The 25,770-nt window shown below is 43.2% G+C and overlaps 1 protein-coding gene across 10 annotated transcripts in view; it reads left to right on the forward strand.

The window, feature by feature from the left end:
* Nucleotides 1–7,300: 7,300 nt before the first annotated feature.
* Nucleotides 7,301–25,770, forward strand: part of prdm16 (PR domain containing 16) — a 166,607-nt gene continuing 148,137 nt past the window's right edge. For all 10 annotated transcript variants that reach the window (XM_084016445.1, XM_084016443.1, XM_084016447.1 and 7 more), the window contains exon 1: nucleotides 7,301–7,563. In XM_084016445.1, coding sequence (XP_083872571.1) covers nucleotides 7,527–7,563 — 37 coding nt within the window. In that variant the 5' untranslated portion in view covers nucleotides 7,301–7,526. The remainder of the gene's footprint in view (nucleotides 7,564–25,770) is intronic.

Below are 25,770 nucleotides of genomic sequence, written 5' to 3' on the forward strand. Positions count from 1 at the left end.
ATCTATTCAAGCAAACTGAAAGTGCATCATTAAATGACAATTCCAATATGTCCATATGATTTAGAACCATTTTTCTTCAAGGCCGGCGGAGGAAAGGCTCTCCATAACCGGAGCCCTTCCCATCCCTCCTGCTAAGCATTTTCACCACTGTTAGTATGGGTGTGTTGTGTTTTGTTGTGGGGCCCCACTGTAGCCGGCTGCAGTGGCGCCACTCCCCACATACAGTACTGTAATACATCAGGGCTGTGTCAGTAGTCGTATGGAGACTGGGATCTGGAGCTGTTTGGAAATCTTACTAGATAATTTTGGTCATTTGGCTTGCTGATTTACAGCTATGTTGTGCTTGTACAGATTTTGAATGGCCACCTTATCGTAGTGACCTTAACATTTCAGTCAGTGATAAGATTCAGCCTTCATCCTCATTATAATTAATTAATCTGGCCCTGCTTTTTACAGATATTGTACATGACTGTATATTATTATCGATATAGTAATGGGACACAACAACCTCCATTGCACCTTGTACTTGCACACTTCCCTAAGCCTCACTGTGCTATCAAAGCCTAAATAGTCACTGAAGCTGCTATGAGAACACTCCAGATCCAGGTCTTTACTGGAGGTGAGAACACGAATCTTAGGTTGAAACCCTGCAAAAGGGGTTCTTTCAAATATGAGTTAATCAATTTCGGTCATTCCCTAGCTTCTCCAGAATTCCCAGAAGCTGGTGTGCTTCAAAGGGCTGCTGAGAGGTGGTAGATGGCTCTCTGGAGTCCTAAGCTGCTGCCATGCCAGGCTGGTGTGAAATGGACACTTGTGGACTCGGCCTGTTCTTTCTGTCCACAGTGGTTAATGATAACATGCACCAGCCTCAGCACATCATGCTGCCCACGTGAGCCCCTTGTTTCCTGCCAAGTTGTGTTTGCCCTGTTCTTGGTGCTATTACTTCTGCACCAGTGGTTGGTACCTGGACTCATTCTGCATAATACCTGCTGCGCTCACCGAGTTTAGCAGGGGGGGGCGGGGGGGGGGGGGGTTTGATACTCATACATTTATCCAATAGCTTTTATCTTATTTGCTGACCCTTTTGTCTTTTCATTCTCCCCTTCAGGTATCTCCTTGTAAATATAACAAGACCGAACCTCATTCTGGCTTTGTGACAATTTGTTTTAATTAAAAGATGAAAGAGCAAATCTGATATACTTTCTTAAAATATTCATGGTTTCATGAATTTCTTTATTTTAATTGAATTGATGTCCATAAGGAATCTTGGTCAAACCTTGTGAGAAATTATCTTTGTGATATTCCTGAAAATAGTTAGTTTCCATTTCACTTTGAGAATTTGTTTCTCTATTATCATTTCACTTAAGACATTTGATCTAATCATACACTGAAATGCTATATATGTTATTATGTTTGCCTTAAATTACAAGCACTGAGGTTGCATTAAAAAAAAAACCCTGTACAGGCCCAAAGGCCTTTAGGCCTGCAACACAAAATGTGTGGACCTTCCTGTAAATCCCATGTGCAGCCTATATATATTTTTCCAGTAGGCTACTATAAAAACAATATATAACAATATTTCAGCAGTAGGCTTCTCCATGTGTCACTGAACTCATAAACCGTGTGCTTTTTGGCTGAGTTGTAAAATATGACAGGTTATTTCCCCCCCGCCCTCCAAACTAAAAGATTAACATTGTGATTCTCTGAGTCCCAGCAGACAGCTTGATTGATTACATCATATTAAGGCCATTTCTACATCGGCGTAATTTTCACTGGAGCCTCCGGGCGATATTTTAATGTGCATTTGTTTGGCGGCGCTGTCGGCTCCTCTGATCTGCGGGGAAATGGATGGCGACATTAACGAGCGATTAATTAAAAACAACAACATTGATGACGGTGGGACGGGAGGTGGTCGGGATGCTTTGCGGGTTTTTTTTGTTGTTGTTTTTTTTTGGAGGAACTTATTCCCAGTCAGATTCGGTCAGACTATGCATATTCATTGTTAACATTTTGCAAACTGATCGACAGTCGTGGTTAAAATTTCGCTTAGACTGAATATTGTTTATTGAATAATAATTATCTTTATTTAATTTTCAACCAAACAATAATGGTTATTGAAAATGCTAGGCTCTATATTCGTTGGTTGAAATTCTAATACGATATTTGATTCATGGATACCCTGTCATTTCTACTGGCACTATTCAATATTGCATTAATACGATTTGTCGTTTTCTACAGAATTTACCGGGAATTGTCAACGAAAATAAATAAGGCAGAATTATAGAAAGAAAACAACCTCTAAGGAAAAACGAAAATGATTAAATGCATTTGTTGGTTTGTTTGTTTTTTGATCGAGAGCAGGCAGCGAGTCAGCAGTGTTGTAACTGAACCGACAGCTGAATACGTTCCAGGCAGGAGCCTACTGAACTGACCCACAATTAACAATCAAATATGGGAATTTTAACCGGGTTAGCTTTTAGGAGCTAATTGAAAAACAATAATGCATAAGAGTTACCATAAAATGTGTTGGCAAAATATGCGAATCGAAATATCCAGGTTAAGAGTCCCCTGTAATTTGCATAAATTATTATCGACTAATTAAAAAAAACACTGATCTGTCTGATTAACCACCAACCCACACATTGACACTCTTTGTTGCTCTCCGGATGTGAAGCATGCAGAAAGTGCGCTCCCGTGCAGGCCTCCTGCAGTGTGTCTGTATCTGCGCTGCTGCCCTTTAACCTCTTCATATTCCTGCTATCAGTAGCTGTGGCGCAGCGCCCGTCTGTCTCTGACAGCGTGTTAACAACACTGCAAAAGGCCTCAAAGAAACGTCTTGGATTAGCGGTCAGATTTCTCATTTCCTAGACGCACAAGGTCCTGAACCCAATTAATGGCTAATAATTACCAAGGCAACTTCACAGTGACCGCTCCTGGCGACTCCATTAACGGGGAGGAGGAGGGGGAGGAGGGGCCTGCTGGTGGAGTGCTGCTCCGAACTAATACTGAAGGGGAAAATTGGGATTTTCTAATTGATTAGCTGTTGTGATCTTGGCGAATTTGTGCATATCGATCTATGGAGAGAAAAAACAGTGGTGGAGATCATTTTTTATTTTGTCATTTCTCTTTAAAATAACAGCTGTGTGTGGCATCGCCCCCTCCTCGTGCAGGTGGTCTAACCATGCCTCGGTACCATACACTAATATTTTCTATATACAGTCTATGGTCTGTACAGTAGTGTGTGTAACCTGCCTGCCTGCCTGTGTGCGTGCACGTGCTTCCGCGCACGTCCCAGCGACCAGCCGCAGCTAGTTACCATGTTTACTCTCCCATTACATCGACTGTGGCAGAATTGCAGTTAGCAAATTTACAATGCTCGCAGCGCACACAAAAGGGCCCGCTGTGGCTTCTTGATGTCGCCGACCCTGCCTCATCCGCGTGCTGGGCCGCGAGGTGCTCCATTTCACATATCTAATGTGCGCCGATGTTATCTGCGCGTAACGTCTAATCCAGAGACCCGGAGCCTTCTCCAGCGTGGATAAGGCTTGGGTTTCAGACGCCTGTGTGTGTGTGTGTGTGTGTGTGTGTGTGTGTGTGTGTGTGTGTGTGTGTGTGTGTGTGTGTGTGTGTGTGTGTGAGAGAGAGGGAGGGAGGGAGGGTAGAGTGTACAGTCACCGCAGTCCCAGCGATAAACTTCCGTCGCCCCCCCTCCCGTCCACCACACACACACACACACACACACACACACACACACACACACACACACACACACACACACACACACACACACACACACACACACACCTATCTTTATCTTCAGCGCGCCCCTATGATGAAGATAGTGAGTCAGATTGTTTGTTTGTGTGAGGTTCTGAGATTAATTGTGTTCCCTCCACTCTCATTATGTTTAATCCAGACTGTAGCCCCTTATCTATAACTCTTCTAAATTAACTGTAAACAGTCCTCTCATCCTCTCGGTTCCAACCGAATAAATTATCTGAAATAATAACTTTACAGGTCTTTAAGTATTACATTTTTGCTCTTTGCATATTGTGATATTATTGCTATGTTTATATTTGCAAACATGCGCACACACAGAAACACAGGCTACACTATCGCCGTGACACAGAACGGCCGGTTACCTTTTTGAGAATCAGTTCAGGTGAAGCCGTCATCGCTTCATCAATATGAGATTAAGGAAGCTAAAGCGACTTGACACAACCAGTGTCCTACGATTAGTCTCCACATACATGAACAGGCCTCGGTGCACACGGAAGGGCCTGCATGTGACATAAGAGCCATGGAGACAACATCTTGACATATAATGCAGTCGATAATATAGATAGCAGCCACAGACGTCACACTGCGTCCTTTCTAGGCGCAGGTGAGATGCTACAGGTTGATAAATAAGGATAATCAAATAAATCCTAAACCGAACTAAAGGATGAGTATGATGTCAATGGATCGTATTGTTTTTGTTTGTTTGTTTGTGGCTTTCAGCTGACAATGAGTATTCAGTCTAATAAAACACGGTTATTCCGAATTGAACAGGAGTGCAGCAGCAGTAGCACGCCTCTCTTCCGGGGACTGGGCCAGTGGCGCTGCCTTCTCTTCCTCCAGCCGCGGGACCAAAAGAGGGAGGGGGGAAAAAAGCCACATTTTCAGGAAAGCAAATACTCCTAAACGCGAGGTTTTCCTGCGCAGCCGTTCTCCGTTTCCCCAAATCCCTTAAAGGTCGACGTTTAAATGACGCAGACAATTATCTCCCAACGGGCTCGTGTCGGGAGCAACACTTTGCTTTGCGAGCCTAATTACAGCTAATTGCTCCTTAAGAAGGTGTTGCACCGTGTGAAATCATTTGTCCGGGCTGATGTGCGAGAAAATACTCAGAGGCCTGGCTCGAACAGTCTGGTGGAAATAATTTCGACAAACTTCTGCCGAATGGCCTTTTCTTCGGTTTCCCTCTGACTGAAGCTGGATGAAGTATCGATAAAAACCAATCGATTACGACAATGGATTATTGACAACTTGTCGTCACGCTCCCACGCTTCCATCAGACACCGAGCAATAAACAAAACCTTTGTACATCGCCGTTATTCACGTCAGTTATTTGTTTATCGACCCGTTTCTCCGTGTCTGTCACTATTACCTCCGCGCTGCCTGCAAGGCCGTGCGACTCGTGCCTTCAAAATGTAACAGTTGCTATGCTACTGTATTTGAACTACACGTGTTTTCACACGAAGCTACAAAGAAAAATGTTATAGGTCTGTAATGTGGCCGCGTCCCGACTCTTCACGTTCCCTGTGGAAATAGACGTGTGCTTCACACCCTTCTTTGTTTTCTGTGAAGCCAATAAAATTAACCTCCTCGCCTCGTGATGCCAAGACAAACTCCCCATTACACAGATAATGTATGCTAATTACTGCTGATTATTATTGATTAATGATCCCGCTATTAATTTTACTTCAACTCCTGGGGTAACATCTCACGGCAATTTCGGTCCAATATGGGCTGGAGACGTGTTTAATGAACTCGAGCCTTTTATTCAAATCAATTTTTTGACGCGCTATAAATGAGCAACAAGCTGCGGTTCAACCGTGAAGCAAGAAAACCAAAGAAAATGTCAGACAGACCGCGACACATTTGCAGTGGTTTTATGCCAATGTGATATTCAGCAAAGGCCACAATTTCGAAATTATAATAATAATGCAAATAAATCATGATGCAAATAAAAATGCAAATAATTACGACTATTATTTACGCATGGATTTGAAAGTTCCCGTTACATAAAAGTGCGGTGCGATAAGTGTGCAGAGAATTGATCCCTGCAGCTCTCCCAGCAGACTGCAGTTGCTCCATCACCACCGGTCTTTAATAGGCTCCAACATAGAGCCGCCTTTATTCAGCCAAACTAAACGGAAACCATTCCCATATGACATGTAGGCTAAAGGTCCAGGCACCACATGAATATGACGACCAGCCTACCACCACCACTCAAACTGGACTTTCTTATTTTTATAGATAATAAAATGCCCATATAGTATAACCAAGCATCTCTTTTTGAAGTTATTCTTTAATATTTCCGTCAGTAAAAAATATACATTGATTTATCAATACAATATTATTTAATGTAATACAAATATAATTAGTGTTATAATAATAATATAATTCATATTATAATTCTAGTCATAAATATATTAGGATCTACAGATTTGAAATCATGCAAAAACAGTTTAATAAATTGTGTAATAAAATGTTTCCCATTTGCCTAATGAATACAATAAATGATCTAAATTGCAACTTCATTATTAACATAAAATTTAATTTTGCAGCATTATTATGTAGGCCCGTTGTTCGATATTAGAATCGAACAATAGGAATAAATACATTTTTCGTAAATAAAAAAAATTGACCTTGGAGTCCGTCAGGCTTCATCAGACTGCTCGATGCATGGACTACCGTACAGGCGGTCCCCTCGTGTCTGCAGCAAAAACAAACAAACAAACAACCAAACAGGTGCAAGGCAAAAGTCATACTTACGAAGAGAAAGCGTGTCGTCTATCCACCTTCGTTCAGGTGCCTTTACGCGGCTCAGTGGCACTCACAGCAAACACAAACCCTTCCCCGAGAAATAACTGCTGCAAGTTACAAATGTGAACATTTAAGGAAGGAGGGAAAAAAGCCTGTAGGCTTCTGCCCGGTACGACCGCTGCTGATGGAGGCTCCAAGCATGCGTCAAACAGCTGCTGGCCGCTGCTGGTCCTGAGGGCAACAAGGTTTACACACACGCACACACACACACACACACACACACACGACCAAGTCATACTCTGTAAAGTGCAACTCCAATCGAGTCTTGCACCTATTACGTCTGCATGCGCATTAATTAAGTTAAAAATAACCTCTGCAACTCGAGCACTTTTTGGCACATCAGCTGCGTCAACAGACCGAAATAAACGTTTCTGTCAATTCAGAAAAGCAAAAAAAAAAAAAAAAATGTGATGACCAAAATAAAAATATGAGGGGAAAACACTCGTGAAACAATATTATTATTAATAATAATTTAATTTCTCTTATTCTAATACGACCTTGACCTCACTATACCTCATGTGTCCACCGCCGGTTGGAGAAAACCAAGTTGTCGCTGTTAAAGGGGTAAAAATCCAAGGAGGTGCTGGCAGGAGCTGAATGGGGTGGGTGGGGGGTGTCGTAGTGAGGAGGGGGAAGAGGGTAAGGGGATGGCAAGGGGGGAGGGAGGGAAGGTGAGATGGTGAGGAGAGAGCAGGAGGAGGAGGAAGAGGAGGAGGGGAAGAGATAAGTGATCTAAAGGGGAGACGATAGGACAAAAAAAAGTGATGATGATGAATACATTGGAAAGTTTTTTGGCCCGGGCGAGGGTGTCAGATTGAATGGCCTGTGCGCATGTGCGAAGGTGTCCAAACTGACAATGCTGGTGAGATGAAGATAGTGTTGTTGCTGCTTCTGGGCTCACGGAGGACGACGAGAGGAATCTACAAGCCGACAAGATGAGATCCAAGGCGAGGGCGAGAAAACTGGCCAAAAGTAGGTCTTCATTTTCCGCTTCTTATCGCTTTCAGCCGCCGGCTCCAAACTCGTGCTCGCGTAGATGTCCACTGTGTCCTTGTCATTTGTCATATCCTTAAGAGAGGAGGGGGCGACTCTTTGTCCAGGGTTAACTTTTTCTGCTTAAAAAATGTGTCCCGCTCCGGCTGCCCAGACTGCGTTTTCTCCGCACGCTGCGGTCTTTGGCTTCGTTGCTTTCTCAGTCTCAGAAAGTTTCATGTGTGATGAGAAACGCCGCTGGTGCTTTTAGTTGATTGCACTCCTTTTCTACGCGCTACACAGATATAAACACCGCCGTATAAACCTCAGCTCGGTCTGCTCTTTTGCTCTTTTCGCTGGTCGCGACTTTTCGGCGGAGGCGCAGACGCGTTTCCCGAAAGTTACAACGAAAAGTTGTTGAAACGGGATAGTAACTTTTTTTTTTTATAGAGCCGTTCCAAGTCTTGTGAAATCATATTCCCGGCTTCTGAAATAGTGGGCGCTGTGGCACCGCTGCTCTGCTGCACAGCTCCCACCGAGCTGCTGAGCGCACCCGTTCACTCGCCATGCAAACCGAGACGCCGACACACGAAGTTAGATCGAAGGAGCGATATTTTTAATGCACATTTCTTTGCAGTCGATCCCGCCCGAGCCGCAGAAAAACATCGCTCTCTCCGGCGACTGCGCTTTGCCCCGCGGCCCTCGCGCCGCTGCAGACCGGTTCCTCCTCCAGGGAATGCCAATCAATAATGCGTAATGCAAGAAAGCGCCCATATAGCACTAAGTTAGTGGACCGCTGCTCGCGTCACACGGAAAATGCATGTATTTTTTGTGAACACGAGCAGGCCTACTTTGTTGTCGGAAACGGAGCGTGTTTGTTTAACATTTTGTTTATTGTTGCTGGGTTGATTTACCAGTCGTCTTCATACGCGCCGTCTATTTTTGACTGCTGCACGAATACACGCTGTTTTCCACCATGTGGGTCAATCTGCTTTTTTATTATCCACAATTCATGTGTAAGACCACGTTTTGTAGGCCTGCTGCTGCTTGCTTTCGTTATGTGTTAATATCGTTGTTTTATTCATAATGAGGTTCGAGTTGTAGTTTTGTGGAAACGCAGAGCTAAAACACAAGCCATATTTAGCCGAGTATTCATCTTATTTTTTAAGAACAATTTGATTGGAAAATAATTATTTTAAAATAACAGCATACCTGTTATTGTTTTCATTTTGCCCTTGCTTGATTACATGTTTACAGGCCTTTAAAAACTTTGTAACTTTGCAAAGCCACTGTCCCTCTTAATTCTATGAACCTCGATCTTTATATTATAATTTTATTCATTACAAAAATAAAAAAAGGCCGATTTATATTTACACGTCTGACCCTAAGTGAAAAATGTGTGTGCACAGCTTTCAAAGCAAATGTGTTAATTCCCTACCAGCCTGGACTGTAACCTATTTCAGGAATGTATATCTACTACATCTGATAGGATTATTATTAAATGAGTAAACATGCATTCAGATAAATTAAAAGAATAACCAACACTTTTTTGCAGCAGCGTTTACGTTATTATTACCTTCTTACTCTCGCATGTTCTTCGTGATTGGTGCACATGGCTCAAGTTCCCGTATATCACTTAAAGACAAAGAAGAAGAAAAAAAAGAAAAGAAAAGGAACTAAATGCTGAATGGGCTACTTTGTGAAAAATACTTAAACATGTCGAGGATCTGTCTGCTCCTTGCCAGTAATTGCTCTTGGTCTTGATCTTTAAACAGCCTTGATAGTCTGTTGATCCGGGTGCTAATGAACACAAATACCTGGCTTTGTAGCCCCCTCTCATCGGACCACTGGAAACCTCTGCTGTCCAGAGGCCTCGTTGCTGTTGTGTTGCAGCGGCACGAGGGAGAAACGGACCAAAAATATTGTGTTGTTCTTAACATTCAAAACATGCAGGCCCACAACTTTTGAATGCGACGCGTGGGAGTATAATCCACCCTCCTTTTTCTTCTCCTGCCGTTCAAGCGAAATCCTCTCCTGTAGGCCCGCAGCAACATCCCAGCAGCTGCTATATCATTTCTTTTTAACTCTCGTGTATATTTTCTTCTGTCGGCAGATAGCACACAGAGACTAAAGGGCCATGACTCCGCCATCCAACTGTAGAATATGCATATGTAATATGTGTGTTTTTTCTTGATCAGTATGCAGTCGTTCCGGTTTGTGTACTTAATGCTTTGGGGTCAGGATTAAGTGAGTGTTAGTGTGTTTGGATTATAATTTGATATCGCCCTCACAGGTGGGCTTTAAAAAAATGAAAGAAATATTACATTTCTTGATATTTTCCGCAAATCTATTATTTCATTTCGTATACACACTTTTATCTCCGTTTTTTTTAATTGCATTTAACTTTTTATTATTAAGAAGTCATCCGACACATACAAATCTCATTTTATCCAAGATATCGGTTTTGACGTGAGACCTGGTCTTTTATTTTAATAACTTCAATAGGCGGTGCGCACAGGAACACAGTGACAATGGATTCGCTCACGTTGAGTTTGGATCTGACCATATCAGTTCTGTGGCTTATTTCTGTGCGCTACCTCCATATTGGGGTTGGATCAATTAAATCTTCCAGATGACTAATTGTCATTCCCCCCCCCCCCCCCCCCCCCCCCCACATATTTTTTATGTGCACAGGTGAGACAAACACGTAACACGCGCCCCCCCCCCTCGCTCTACCGCACCCTGCAGCCGAGCGCTAAACGTCTCCACAGAAACCTAAAGAAATAGAATTAAAACAGAAACGTGGAGCAGCTTTGCACACATTCGCAGAAACGGGAAGGTGCGTCGATTCTGGCCGCAACTTACACACGTCAGTGATTCTCTAAACCTATTTCAATTACTGGGGCCGTTTACATGATCGAGTAGATGAAAGCAGGCGCCACGCGGGTTGATTTTTTTTTTTTTTTTACCGCTTGGTTTTTGTAAATATATTTATTTTGCTGATTTTGCACAAAATGGTCCCCATCCCTCTCATTACCCTCCACACATTCACACAGGTTCTGACAGTTTGCCTATCATTCACCCCTCTCTGTCTCTCTCTTTTTTGGCCTATATACTAATTGCCAGATATCCTATTGATCTTTGTGTTAAATGCCCTGAGGCTATTAGATGGACTCCCAGTCATGAACTTGGCCTGGCTCAACAGCCTCTGATGTTTTGACAGAAGTAATAAAACCCAACCCATAACACTTTAAAACCAACAATGGTAGCTATGTTAAACTTCTGGCTAAACGTTCAGGGTCCCGTGCATGCTCCCAATGTATTACTGCTATGCAGCTGTAATGTGTGTCAGATAGCACTGCTCCTTGTTCACAGATTAGAGCCTGAACATAAAAATGATAGGATCATCAAATGAAAAGGAAATGTAAAGTCAGTGTCGTGTATGATCGGGACTGCAATTCACTGGCAGCTTTTGTTTTTTGTGAGATCTTCACTTTTTTGCTGCAGACCTTTCCTAGATAAAACACGGTGGGAAACCTGAGCCTCCTGTGGTTCCACAGAACCTATTTGCATTCATGTGTGATGATGTGAATGATCTTACCAGCGCTCTGAATCAGGCAACACCAGTTTTGCCGTTTTACATCTCTGTCTAAAATGACATGATAATCACAGTCTCATGAATATTTGGCCCCAAAAAATGAAGCCATTCAGGAAATGTCATGGGTTGGTTCTGTGCAGTATTCTTTTTTTGTTTTCTCAATACTCGGATATACTGTTAACCATCCAGTCAGACCACCTGCTTTGCAATGATTTTTGTGAAATGGGGTTTTTGATACAGAAATGCTTCAGTAAATTTCATTTTAATTCTATTATTTGGACCAATTTCAGGATCATTTGTGTCAATTTTTGAAGCATTGAAAAATTGTGTAGCTTACTAATTGCATCAGTCCACATTTGGCACGGCCACATATGCTGCAGGAGTACTTGATTATAGAAGTTTGTGGGATGTGAGTCCCTCATCCCTGTGTGTACACATGTAGGATACAGTTTAGTGTGCGTTGTGAGCAGTAAGGCTCTTAGTCTTCTTTCCATATTTATTTCCAGGGCTGGTCCCTCATCTTTGGCCAGTGAAATACCTTTGCAGTGTGCATGTATAACGACAACTATGTTCTCCGATATATGATATTCTATGAAATGCAGTAACTGTTTTGTCATAACACAGCCATAAATATGCCCATTTGTAACATATTAATGGGTTGCATGGGGGGAGTTGGATAAAGTAAAATTGTTGGTCATGGTTACAGTTAGTTCAGTGTCAAGCCACTGTCTGTTTCAGTAACATATGGTCCACATTGGATTCACATAATATGATGCAAATAAAGATGCATTGCTTTTTGTAACCATATCTTCAAATTTTCTGTGAGAGCAGACTCCTAAAGAATGTTCTTCCCAGTAAAGTATTCATATTACCCTGAGGACTAGAGGACAGTGTAGTCACTTACAAGTCCTAAATCTTAGAAACAGGCAGCCATGAAAGAAAACGCGTTTTCTATTCCACCTACAGGGAAATAACTGAAAGAAAGAATCACAATATGAGACCCTGGTTATTCTGTGAATTACATCCTCTCTAAAGCTTTAGGGAAGATTAATTTATGGGAGCAGAGTTCAAATGCGTTGTGACAATCCTCTTTTATAAATAGTCTGTTTTACAACCATGTTCACTATCAATGACTCCCTTTCTTCCTCCCTGAACACTGTGTGAGAGTGTCTTTTATCTCCAGGAAAGGCTTTTATAGATGTCTCTATCCAGTGACGTACAGGTCACAAATTGTGACAATAATTTAGAAATGTGGACATTGTAATGTCATCTCAGTTAATGCCAGTGCGCCTACAAAATACAGAAATGCTGCCTCTTATATCCATCTTTTGTCCCTGCGATCCCCCGCAATACCTTAAAAGTATGCGTTTTTTTCCCTTCAAATGTTATCCCTTTAAATGACGATGTAATTATGAAATGGGAGAACTTGGATGGCCACTAATTTAAGATTTATGTGTTTATTGAATAATCCATATTCAGTATTGTGTTTGCTGATTTAATAAATGTTCAAGACTGTTACAGCATCTCAGTATCTCTCTCTGCATACACGAGATGGAAATGAAGACAGAGCTTTGGCTTTAGTTTTTAGATTAGCAACTAAAGTTGCACTTTAGCAGATTGTTGAAGTCTCTGTGACGCTTTAATGTCAACTGAGACCCACTGAAGGCTTTCCTTAGCCCTCTATCACATTCACCTGCTCACATAGAAACCATACATGCACAATACTGAAGATGTATCCTGGATGGACACACACACACACATACACACACTCACACCTACACACACACCTACATTCACACACACACACACACACACACCTACATACACACACACACACCTACATACACACACACACACACACCTTAGTGCTGACAGATTTTTTTGGGCAATGTTTGGATTTAACCCCAATCAATCACAAACGAGAAAGGTTGAGTGTAAATGTCATCCAAACAGCAGGAGCTGGCACTGTTGGCTGGCTAAATACGTGTGTGTGTGTGTGTGTGTGTGTGTGTGTGTGTGTGTGTGTGTGTGTGCGCGTGTGTGCGTCAGAATCACTGTGTGCATCGTTTTATACAGTTATTGGAGGTCCTGTCACTGTTATGAGCTTTGACCTTGGCGCAGCGATGGGTGGGCACCCCTTACACCTGGACACACACACACACACACACACACACACACACACACACACACTCTCTTTTCAGCCCCAAGCTTCCTGCCTGGTCTCATGCTGGCTAAGTCAAATTTTGAGTTGACATACAAATACCATTGCATTAAGCTCTTGCACATGGCTCTAAATCCCATTCATTCCAATGATACATTGACCTCACATTATCCAGTTGGCAAATACATGCCTCTTTCTGCCTAGCACCATGACCTCATCCGCCATGTTTGTAAAAACACACAGCAATCTCCCAATCATTTGGCAGTGGAGACTGTGGCATGCCTGAGAGAGTTTTAAGATATATCCCTGATGTTTTCTTTTTTCGCAGCCCCCTGTTTTTCGTCTCTCCTCATTCCCTTCATTTTCAGCCTGCAGATGGGGGCAGGGTCTTGTTAAAAATAGCCGGGCAGCATTCAAAGAGCGGTATGTGTTGGCGAAAAGGGGGTTCAAAAAATGAAAAGCCATTACACTGCAGCTAAATGCATTTTGTCTTGACCTGTGGCTGCTTATCGAGTTACGTCCCACCACTGCTGGGCCGGTTCCAGAAGACTCCAGCCAGCCTCTCAGGGCTAAGAATACACCACGGCTGCTGCTAGGAAATACCCCATCCTAACTTCTTGAGTGTGCTGATTAATCCTAAATGATTATCTCTCTGTGTGTCACCTCATTTTGTGTTGTTTTCCAAACAAGAAGCAAATGTGTCAAGTCCCTAATTAGCATATTTTAGCAGCCCTCATGATTTCCCCTCGCATTGTGATATCCCAGGGATTGCTCTGCATTGTGACTAGTCTTATCAGGGTCTAATCCTGATTTGTTTGGTATTAGCCTTTTCACTTTCTTCTCACTTTCTCTCCCTTTCCTTTTTATTCCGACTGACTGACTGTCATTTACACTCTGTTCTCTGAGCTGGAGGACTGTCTTGCTACGAAGACAAAGTGTAAATGAACAAGAGTTGTATTATTTATCAACATTTCTCCGCTGAGAGATATTGTGATGATGAGCTGATGATTGGAGCATTTTGCAAATTTCTCCTGTCTAATTTACGTAGTTTCAGAGGAAGTTGTAGTTTAAAAATAACATGGTTCGAATCTCGGATTGATTAACTGAAAATTGCTATGTCATGATATTTACTCATATTGGAATGTTTCCCTCTTAATACTGTCCCGCATTAAAATTAGCAAATGCAGTCAGCTGGTGGGCTCAGGGAATTTGCTCAATGTCTGTACAGTAGCAAGCTTTTAAGCTGTGAGTAACCACGGAAACCCTTTTTACCAGCTGAGAAATGCATTCTGTTATCATCGCACATGGTGAAAGGTCTCACCCAACTATCTTGAATTTCTTGAAAAACTATTTTCTTCTTCTGTATTTCACAAATTATAGCTCATCTCTTGAAACGCGCACACACACACACGCAGACACACACTCTCCAGTCCCGATCCGGCCCTGCTGATGATGGCTCATCCTGTCCAGATATGATAAGCAGACAAACTGCTCTGTCCCCTGGGCTGTTTGTCTGTCTCAGAAACAGACTGTTGTGTGGCAGCAGCGTCGCTCTAAAGTCCCTCCGCCTGCTTCCCCTTTCATCAGACCGTCGGTTCAAAGCCTTGGCTCCATCTTCAATTCTATCTCTCCCACTTCTCCCTCCCCCGTCCTTCACACTGGATTTCGTTATTACCACAAAGATGGGCACGCAGTGTCTCATTAAAGCGGATTAGAGACATCTCCACATCTCACAGGGGCTGAGCGGGACATTTCTCTTCTCTAGTCACCCCCCACCCTTTTTTTCTCTGAGAGATCAGGTTCTTTGATTTGGCCAGATAAAGACCCCTTTCATGTCGGTGGGGACGGTTAGCGATTACACTGTCAGACCCATCGTTTTGGTGAGTTTGACAAATTTGCCGTGCTGGGTGGGGCGACTGTCGGGATTGTACTGGGGGGGGGGGCTGTACAAGGAGATTCGCCGTAATTGAGCTGTCATTATCCAGTGACCCTGCCAGGAGCTAGTGTGTAGGGCTCACCATTTCTCTATTTGTTTAATACTTGGCTAACTTTCTTTGTGAGTATGACGGATAGAAAGCGAAGGAGGGAGAAGGGGGGTGGGGGGATGGAAGCGGGGTACCGGCCCCCAGATGAATGCCTCTGCTTATTTGACCACCTCTGCTGTCCATGAAAATTGGCTCCACTACATCACTACTGCAAGCTCACCCAGCTCCTCCCTGGTGCAACACAATTAGGCCCATATCACCGGCTGCCATTTATTTTCATACAAAATGAAAACTGGTGGCATGTTGATTACTGAACTTCCCCAGAGACAAAGGGCCACTATTGGTGTGGTTTAATTTCATTAAGTGGAGTGTGGCGCACAGGATAAATATATTAAGAACTCCCTCTCATTGCAGGCCCTCCGTTCACCTCAGCCACTTTGTATGCTAAACACATCCTTAGATGTTACAGTTGTGGGATTGGAACAAATCTCCTGAAATGGTTTGGTCTAAACGAAGCACATTTCCATAAAGTTAACACTTTTTACTCTGTGGTGTTTCCTGATTTCTGACCTGTTACTAACTGTTTGCTCTGGTAGTCTATGTCCAGTAGTTGTTGTTGAAAAATTGAAACACATTCTCAAAACACACTTATCATTAATCAGCTAATGCTGGATTTGCCAAATTTCATCATATTGTATTGAGACATACGTTTAAATGTACCTTTTTGCTGAGATGCATCATTGTCATTTGGTTGTTGCTGACTGTGGGCTGTATATTAGTGTTAGATGTTGTCTGGTGTGATGGAGGGAGACTTTTCCTAGCAGCCGATGACCGCGTTAACCCAGTGATTTTGATGAAGGAAGTTGGAGCCCTCCTCGTTAACCTGGAGTCAGATTGCTTGTGAAGCGATGAGTAGGGCAGAATGTGTGTGTGTGTGTGTGTGTGTGTGTGTGTGTGTGTGCACACACTTGTTTGTGTGTGTGTAGGTGTTGGAGGGGGTCTTGGCTAAAACATTTCAAGATGGCCCATTAGCCGGCACAGACCCGTCCCCTCCCGACACTAGGATTCCTCTCTGCTGACCCCCTCTCCTCCACCTCTCAGCCCCTCTGTCCCAGAGGCCCCTAGCCTCATCCTGCCAAGTGTACGGTTCCAAAGTAACGATGAAGCTGCCTGCGTGTGAAAATATTGAATTGCAAAAACATCCCTGGGTGAGAGGGTGTGTGAATGGAGCTTTCAGCACCGGGGCCGACCCTGGCCCTGTGCTACTGACTGACGGACAACAAATGGCATTTTGTGTCCAGAGAGCGAGGGGACAGAGAGGGGGAAGAGAAAAGACGAGGACGCAGAGAAAGTGTGTGTGTGGGTGTGGGGGGAGGATGGGGGTCTTGGAAGTTTTTCAGGCCTCTGCAGTTTGTGGCCATATATGCAGGTCTGAAATGCCTTATCACATGACCTGTCTGACCTTTGGCCCCCACTCAGCTCAGGCTGTCATGCTGCTCTTAAACGGGGAGCACAAAGCCTCACAGCCTCAAAGGCCACCATTCACCCCCCTGTGCAGCTGTACTCCAAAAGGTAATAGGTAAAAGTAATGTCAATGACCTCCACTTTCCCTAGCACTACAGGAGGGCAAAACTCTTAAGATTCCCTGATAATGTCAAAGGTAGAGGGGTGGCCATTTTGGCTCCTTATCTACTGCTTCTATTAACTCTTATGAGAATAAGTGTAAACCAAAATTAACCTCCTCTTTTGGGGAAAACATTCTTTTGGTTAAAGACACATTTCATATTTTCATGCCTCCAAAACGGATGGGAATTATGATGAAAAAACAAAACAAAAAAACAATTACATGATTTTGTTTTCAGTTGGTATGTGCTTGGAATATAGTTGTGTAACTGCACTGTGCTATCTAAGTGCGTGTGTGTGTGGGGGGGGGGCACATTAATGAATTTCTGATGTCTCAGAGGACTGACTGGGTCACAGTATGACCGCAACCTCCTGTCTCGCTTTGCAACCCACACACTGGCATCTCTCTGTGTCTCTCTCCTGACCAGTCCTACGATTCTTTCTTCTCTTCTCCTTTTCCCCTCCTTCTCTGGAACACTGGAGTTTCTCTCTCTCTCCAGTCCCCTTTGAAAAGATGCGGCGTCTTTGTCCGGCCTGATAAAGGATGCCATAGTTCCCCTTTTCCCCTTCTTTGTGGCTTGGGGCTGGCGGCTCCTGTAGAAGTGCAAATGGTATCCTCTCGGAGGGGCTATCCCCGCGGGCCCTGGAGGGCCCTCTCTCTCCTCCAGGCTTGGCTAATTACCACCCTGCTCCCCTCTCACAGCCCCCACCAGCTCCCTGGTCCCTGGAACCATGGACGGCACATTCCCACAACCAGCACCTGGCCTTCTTTTCTCCTGGCCTGCTTTGATGGCTGACACCCCAGCCTACCCCTCCCTCCTTCTTCATCCTCTTCTTCTCTCCGCCCCACTACCTCATCTCCCTCTCTCTCCCTCCCTTTAACGTCTCCCACTTCTCTCTCTCACTGACTCTCATTACCAGAGGTTTTAAATTGCTTTCTGACCCTGACAAAATGCTCTTGTTGAAAAGGGAGATGTTGAAGAGGGAGGGCAGCGGATGTGAGCAAGAAGTGGAAGAAACGAGGAAGGCAGTAGAAAGTTATGTTTATATGTAAACCATTATACATTTTTTGTTTTATGTTGTTGAAGCAGGAACAAACGTATGTTTCACTTATTTTTCTAATATTAAAACACTTACAAACATTTAAATTGTACATTTTGTAAAGTTAAAGAGGCACAGCGGCACATCATATTGCATTAAGAGCTCCGTTTGTAGAACTTGACCAGTGGTTGATGCAGATTAAGTTGATCTACTGCAACAGTAACACACACACACACACACACACTAACACAAATATCTAATTTAGTTGCATATTTGCGTTCTACTAGCCGTGGGCCTAATCAATAACCTGCCCCAGTGGCTTTGACCAATTCATAGCTCACCTTTGTGCAGTCTAGCGATCCCTGCGAGGCCATTTGGACAGCTTTCTGAGGAAAACAAATAGCTCTATTACAAGCTTGCGTCTCTGTGATGCTCAGTGTCCCAAAGGCAAAGTGTTCAGTCTGTATTAATTGTATGTTCTCCACACAGCATAACACACGTCCAGACAGAAGAGTGTTGCGTTAAGTTAAATATGAGATGGATTATTTAATAATAATTTAAATATAAAATTGGTTGAATAAACTGAATCTCGAAGATAATGTATCACATATTTGAGTGATCGTGTAGCGTGTAGTGTGATTATCAGCCTTCCACGAGTTTTTAAAAAGGTACCTGCTTGGTGGTCAGAAGAAGTAATTTGCATTTTTTATTCTTAGCTGAAAACACACAAAGCAGCGGTTGAATGTCTTGTATTGACTCCCAACGCAACACAGACAGAAGCAGTGGGTGCTTCTGTGAGTTGAACACACCCAGACCAGTTCCACGAGTGTAGCAGAGTTTGGATTTGATTTGTAAGACTGGGACTAGCTTAGTAAATACAGATGACATAATACTGCCAGGATTTTGAATTTGATGGTCAAGCTTTAAAAAACACCCTATTCTGGTTCATTTTTGCAGCTACCATTAGCTATATGTGACGATGTGTTTCTTTCAATGAAAAGTATATCTTATCTCAAATATCGTCTGCCATCCAGTCTGGACTTCCTAAGTATCTCTGCTTCTGCCATTTTCCAGCCACAGCTGCCCTTCCCTGTGTAGTTCACACATCATCACCTATCTCGGCCTCCGATGATGTCATGAACTGGGCTGCTTCTTCCCGGTCGCGCTCAACCATAACGATCATCAACTGGATGTTGCGTCTAAGTTGAATCATCCAGGCATTAAAGTGAAAGTACACTCGGTTATCAATTTGTGATGTTTGATGTTGGTTCATTTAATGGAGAATGTACAATAATTATTAAGTCCTTACTGTCTGAGGAGAACATTAGTCTTCAGCCACTAAACATGTCTGGTTTCTGATTTATGCTGTGGTGCTGTCAGTGAAGATATCTTCTATCATTCTATAATGGATTTCTTTCTGTATCATGATGAACTTAATGGTAGCTTTATAAAAGGCATCGCTGGGCGAGACATTTGACACCATATGTGTTTTCACAAGTTGAGTCGGTTGATTTGACTTGAATAATCTAAATCCTGAGATGGCACATTTAGAATTTCTGCAGTCTGTCGTCTCCCTCCCTTTCCACCTCTCTCCTCATCAAGTCTAGCCACATCCTCTCCTCCGAGTACAGAAAAGGAAAGAGGAAGAAGTTTCTGAATTGTGTTTTATGAGTGGTTAAAACGGCCACTTCTGTGGCTTTTGTCTGTCCGCTCTGACCGTTCAACTCAAAGTTCCTGAGGTTTTTAAGACATGACAATTTAGCCGTTTTAATAGGGAGATGTTATTCCGAACAAATGTTTGCACTCTGGGACCCGTATGTTGGTGGGTGGGTGGGAGACACGCAGCTTTTCACTTATTGCTTTGTTTTAGTGCCACGTTGGCTTTGCAAATATGTTTCTCTTCATTTCTCTCGATGTAGTAAAAGCTCACTTGGATGACCGCAGGAACACACATGCACTGACAGAGGCATCTTGTTTTTCAACGGCGCTGAAGAGCAGTAAGTGTTTAAGAATGGCATGGTGAAGCAGTGACAAAGCAAACAAAAGTGGCAGGTGGGTGAGGCTGCTGTTGGCCTGTTGCTGGCCTTGGCTCCATTTTAAAACCTATTTTATTTTTTGTACATACAGCAATGTCCTTTTTATATAGCATTTTTAAGGCTATGTTGTGATTTTTTGTTATTGTTATTTGTGTTGTGGAATTTTTAAATATATTTCTAAAAATAATTAGCTTGTTTTTCTATTTCTTTACATTTTACTGTCGATATTTTATACATTTCTACAGGAAAAAACTTAATCTTCAACTGTGAGGCAAATAATTCTACATTTTAAAATACAAACTTTGTGCTGTATGTTGAGATAAAATGTTAAAAGATTCAGACCCCAGGTTTACACTTTGCCTCTTTTCTAAAACAAGGAACAGATTAATGGGCCTCTCTGTGGCTCTCTCTCTCTCTCTCTCTCTCTCTCTCTCTCTCTCTGCTTCTCCCTGTTCATCTGCACCCCGCTCTCCCAATTTAATTAAAACTAGGTGTGAGGTTTGCCTTCCCGTCTTTTGACACCTCGGTATTTATCTGTCGGATGCGGGCTCAGGGCAGGACCCACGGAAAAGAAGGGCAGAGTTTTGTTTTCAGAGAACTGCAGGGAACTTTGATGCCAAGTTCCTCTGCGGCAAAAGGCAAGGCCTCGACCCAGCACATCTGAGAGTACTTTGGTGAAATAACAGCAAATGTTTGTTTTGTATTGTATGGCACGCTGCTGGAGGAGCGCTAAAGCCCCTTCTTCCAGCGCCTAAAGCACCTCTTAATAAAATAGTCAAGAATAACTCCTTCACCTTAATCTTCCCCTCAGATTACTGCACTCAGGGCGGGAAATTAGCAGCAGGCCCATGTGCTTCCCCCTTTTCTTTGACACTGTTACATCTTTATTTGCCTGTGCCTCCTCCTCTCTGTCCAGCACCATCTCCCTCCTTTGCTCCGTAATTTTTTGTTTCCGGTCTTTCTCTCTCCATTCGTCATCTCTCTGTGTGGTGGGGCCAGATGAACTCTCTGTGGCAGGGGAAACGGCATTTTATTGGGTCAGTATTAGAAGCAACATGTGGCTAATGGGTGGCTGAATTTTCCATGGTCTGGTCCTCATCAGTGAAGAGAAGAGGCCTAAACAACTAAACATGGCCGTTGACAATTGATACGAGGCCTTTTAAGTGGATCTGCTTGGTTGAAGAGGGGGTGGGCCGGGGCGTGTGAGAGTCTGTGTGAGCGAAACACGCACATGTGTGTGTGCACCTTTCTCTTTGCATACTAATTAGGATATTAACAGACGCACACTCTCGCGCACTCACCAACACGGTGTCCTTTGGGAAGCATACATACAAGAATGTGTGTCTGTGTGTGTCTGTCCCTTGTGTCCAGTAGTGTAACCCACACCTTGAGTACGGTAGCGGCGGTGGCTTTGAGAGAGGTTCGTCCCGCCGTCTGATCCTCGTAACCAGAACTCTCCTTTACGCCTTCCTGTTCGCTTGGCCCACCTTCCCCGTTGCCGCCTGCCATCTGGGTCTGCCAAGTGATGCACACACACACACACGAACACACACAGTGTGGACTGTAACCTGTGTCTTTCACTTACAACTGCACCTTTGAAACCAATATCACACAGAGGAGAAGCGATAAATGGACTACACCATCTATGTTCACAACTTCTCCCTTTTTCTTGTGACATAAGGAATCAAAACCTGTTTTTCCTTTTACTTTTTTACCCAGAGAGTAGAGCAGAGTTGAATGGTTCACGTCATGGTCTTGTATGGACTATTTCCAAAATAATCATGTTTAGACAGGTTTAAAAAACTGATACAAATGTTTATTGGAAGATGATTTAGGACGGGAACCATGCAGGGTAGCAACCACAGAAAAATCAGCGAAAAGTGCAATGATTTCTTCTCACAATGCACAACAGCAGTACTCCATATCCAAATGTGTTCTTCTGTTCTTTATTAGTAGATATAAAAAAAAGTAGTAGTTAGTATGACTAAAAGTGAAATCCTCCATTATACTCACATCAAAGCCTTGTAGTACACTGTGGGTATCTAAATTACATAGTTGTGTCGATAGTGTTTCCGAGTAGGGGGCACTGTGGGTTTTCAGTATCAGAGTTCTGTTTGACACTTTGATCACTTCCTCCACTCTTTATACCTTCATTGTGTTCAAGATCAGATCACGCACGCACACACACACACACACACACACACACGCACACACACTCACACAGAGTGACACACGCACACACCACCACAGGTGGAAGGGGCAGTGTCAGGTGTAGCGGGGGACAATGCAGGGATGCGTAGCAGCGAGCCAACACGGTGTCTGTGACAGTGATGGCGGCAGTGCGCTTCTCAAAGCTGCTCCTCTCCTCTTTCATCACCTCCCGTCACTGAGTGTGTGAGGAACACCGTTGGCCAAAAAGTCACTGGTGATGTCATTTTCTTGAGATACAAATATTCAATATTAGAAATGACGAATTTTTAATGTAAATCAGTGAATGTTTGTATTATCTCTATGTGGGTATCTCAGATAATAGACTTTTTTTTGTCATCTTGTTTCTAGGTGTATGAATTGTCAGTTTTCCCATGAATTATTTGCCTTTGCACCTGATGATATACAGGTATGCAAATGTTAGAGCATTTTGCAACAGCGAGCCTGAACTAATCAGTATGTTGTGCTCATTCAGGCTGAAACACAAATAATCTGCGGTAATAAGATGACGAAATTAGACTAAATACAGCTGTGATGTAGTGTGAATATATTTTGATGTAATTCAGAAGTCAGTGATGGTACTGATAGGAGTTTGATCAAAAGTCCTCAGTGTTTGTGTTTGTTTGGATGCTGTAGTTGATGTACGTGATGGAGGTCAGGACAGCTGACATAAACCTGCTCCACTGAAAACTGATTTTGGCGGCTGCAGAATACCCGATGAAGGTGGATAAACAGAATTGTTTTCACAGGTTTGCTCATGAGGCGATGAGGGAATAAGCAGAGTGGGAATGGAAATAAAGACAACTTATTTATTTTCAGTGAGGCAGGTGCCCGCTCCCAGCTTATTGGTTTTTTGGATGACTCTTTTACTCTAAAGAGGGCAATTTATGTCCCTCTCTCATCTCTCTCCAGAGGCAAGGGCTGAAGTGGCTCGCTTATTTTACCAGGGTCTCGTGGTCTTGACTTGTGGTGACATATTAATTGAGCAGTTCCTCTAAGAAAAGAAACGCCAGTGTCACGATTGGTGCGATGTTGTTTGTAGAGCTTTGAAAATTGGTTTTGTTTGGCTGGAAAGCTCTCAGGTGTTTATTTACACATCAGAATGTTTCGAATGGCAGCTGGCTCTGTCCCCTGCTTTCTGTTTGTGCGTCTCCGTGTGCCTGGATGTCTGGATGCATATCTGCTGCGTTTGCTCACTTATGAACATGCCGTCTGTGTCATGCAAGTTTGCATGAGAGAGATGAAGACAGGGAGAGACACAGAAGTGAGGAGGTGAGACAATTTCCTCAGCCTCTTCTTGAGTTTCCACATAGCAACTTGTCCTCGCTGTGCTCTTCATCCATTATTGACCGCATTCATTCACAACAGCCTCTAGACGTGGCTTCGACTCCCGTGTGGAGTTTTGACAAGAAGAGCACATTTGTTTTCCCAACTTCACCCCAAAGCCGGGTGTATTAGCTCAGCAGTTTAGCCCAGCCAATGAGTGAAGGGAAGTAACTGCTCAGCCACCTATCATAACATGCTTACCAAGACAGTGACTGTTTAGGCTGGCATTTCCGCGAAGAAGATCATTAAAGTTGCATGAGACCTCAGCAAGTTAGTCAGTTGGAAAGCTGGAAAAATGACACATTTGTTCTGGAGAGATTACCTTGTTTTGGGAAAAGTCAAACAGGAGTTTACGTTCAACATTTATTTTTCCATCTTCTGTGATTGGAAATGTTTTGGAGGCATCATGGGAGACATAAAAGGAAGGAAATTGTGGTGATGCATTGTGTGAGTTTTGCATCAACCTAATAGCTGTATGGAATAAACACAATGTTAATCGATGTGAAGCAATTTAGACACAGAACTTTTGTGTTTGACTTAAATAAAAACACATTTTTGTCCGTTCTATGCACACGTATAAAAACCAAGTAACAGGGCAGGCATGTATGCACAGTCATGCCCTGCAGCAGGCAGCTAAACGATCCAGATATATTAACTGTCTTTTAATGAAGTGAGACTGATCTCTCTCTCTCTCTTCTCTGCTCAACTGAAGTATCAATAATAAGATTTATCTGTCTTCCCCTGCAGCCTTGATTCAATTATCTCCATCTCTTTCTCTTCCTCTGACTCCCTCCCTATTTGCCCCTCCACTGTGGATCCGTTTCCAATTGAAGGCAGGTCATGCTTTGTGTTTCTATTTGTCATGACAGGGTTCCTTAACGAGTGGAGGCTCCCTTCCACTGCGGCTTAATCTGATCTGGAAAGGAGGGAGTGAGGGATAGGGAACAAAGAGGTGGGGGTAACAGGTAAAAGTGGGGTCACAAGTAGTTTACCTCCAACTCCTCATTGTCTGCATTTCCCCTTTTTAGGAAAATTAGATTTGTGTGATCCCTCCTCCTCCGCCTCTTCCAAACGTGTGTTTTGTGTCCAATCTGAATCCTTTGAAGTTTGAAGGGTCCCTTACCCCTCCATACGCCCACCTCAGTCAACCCCCCCAACCTTATCTGGCCTCCACCTACTTCCAGACATACCTGATTACCTGAGGCTGTATTGGAAGAAAGAGTGCCGGCTAATCAAATTGACTCTGCAGGTTTTCTGCCATCAGAGGAAGTATCGGCCATTGAGGGGTCATTGGTTCAATGTTAGGTTTCAGCAACAAAAAAACAAAAAAAATCCCTGAAAAAACAAGACAAACCATTGAACGTGTTGTTCAGGCAACATATGTTGTCCTGTAAAGAACACACTGCACTAGCCAACTCGTAACACTAGGTATGTTTCCAGTCACCTGTTTTTATGCCAGGAGGGGAAAAAAGCCCAAAATGCTACAAAACTGTTTTCATATTTGGCTGAGGTGGATAAGTTGCCATATCGAGAAACAGAAGATTTGATAAAGGCTGACAGAAACCAGAACCATATTTTACAAACATACCTTGTATACTTTTTGGCACTACTACTCTGTTTTCTAATGTAGTAAAGCATTATCACCATGCTACAATACAACAGCAATGAAATGCTTCTATCAGAGTTAACCATGTAATTATCATCCCCTTAAATATACTTAAATAAAGGTCGTTAGTGAAAACACGCACAGATTAATGTTTTATCTTGCGGAAATTTCAGAAAATAACTTTCCCTTAAACTCTCAAACTACTGGTTATTTGAGCTAACTCCCATCAACAGCCAAAGGGAGAGTGAGCGAGCTACAGAGTAAATTCAGAGAGACAGAGTTGAGTCTGTTTACAATTGGCAGGTCTGGAGTGTGAACATCTTGAGGTGAGCCTCTGGCTAATTTCACAGAAGCTGTGAATGAAGTCTTTCTTATGGCTTGCACTATGCAAATGACTGCACGCATACACATATATGCAGTAAGTGTGAAGAAAAACACACACTTGCATTTACACACACATCACTTGTTAGTGCACATGAGGGATGAGGCTGGGCGGTGCAGCTGTTGAAGCAGCCAAAGGCATTAGCTGGTACAGTTCAGCAGCTTTGCATTGGCCCAGTGTGTGTTTTTTAGGGTTGCTAGCCATTTGCAGTGCTCTTGGATTTCCCCAGGGAACACAGGGT

This window comes from Eutrigla gurnardus (assembly GCF_963514095.1).
Source record: "Eutrigla gurnardus genome assembly, chromosome: 8".
NCBI classification, from domain to species: domain Eukaryota; kingdom Metazoa; phylum Chordata; class Actinopteri; order Perciformes; family Triglidae; genus Eutrigla; species Eutrigla gurnardus.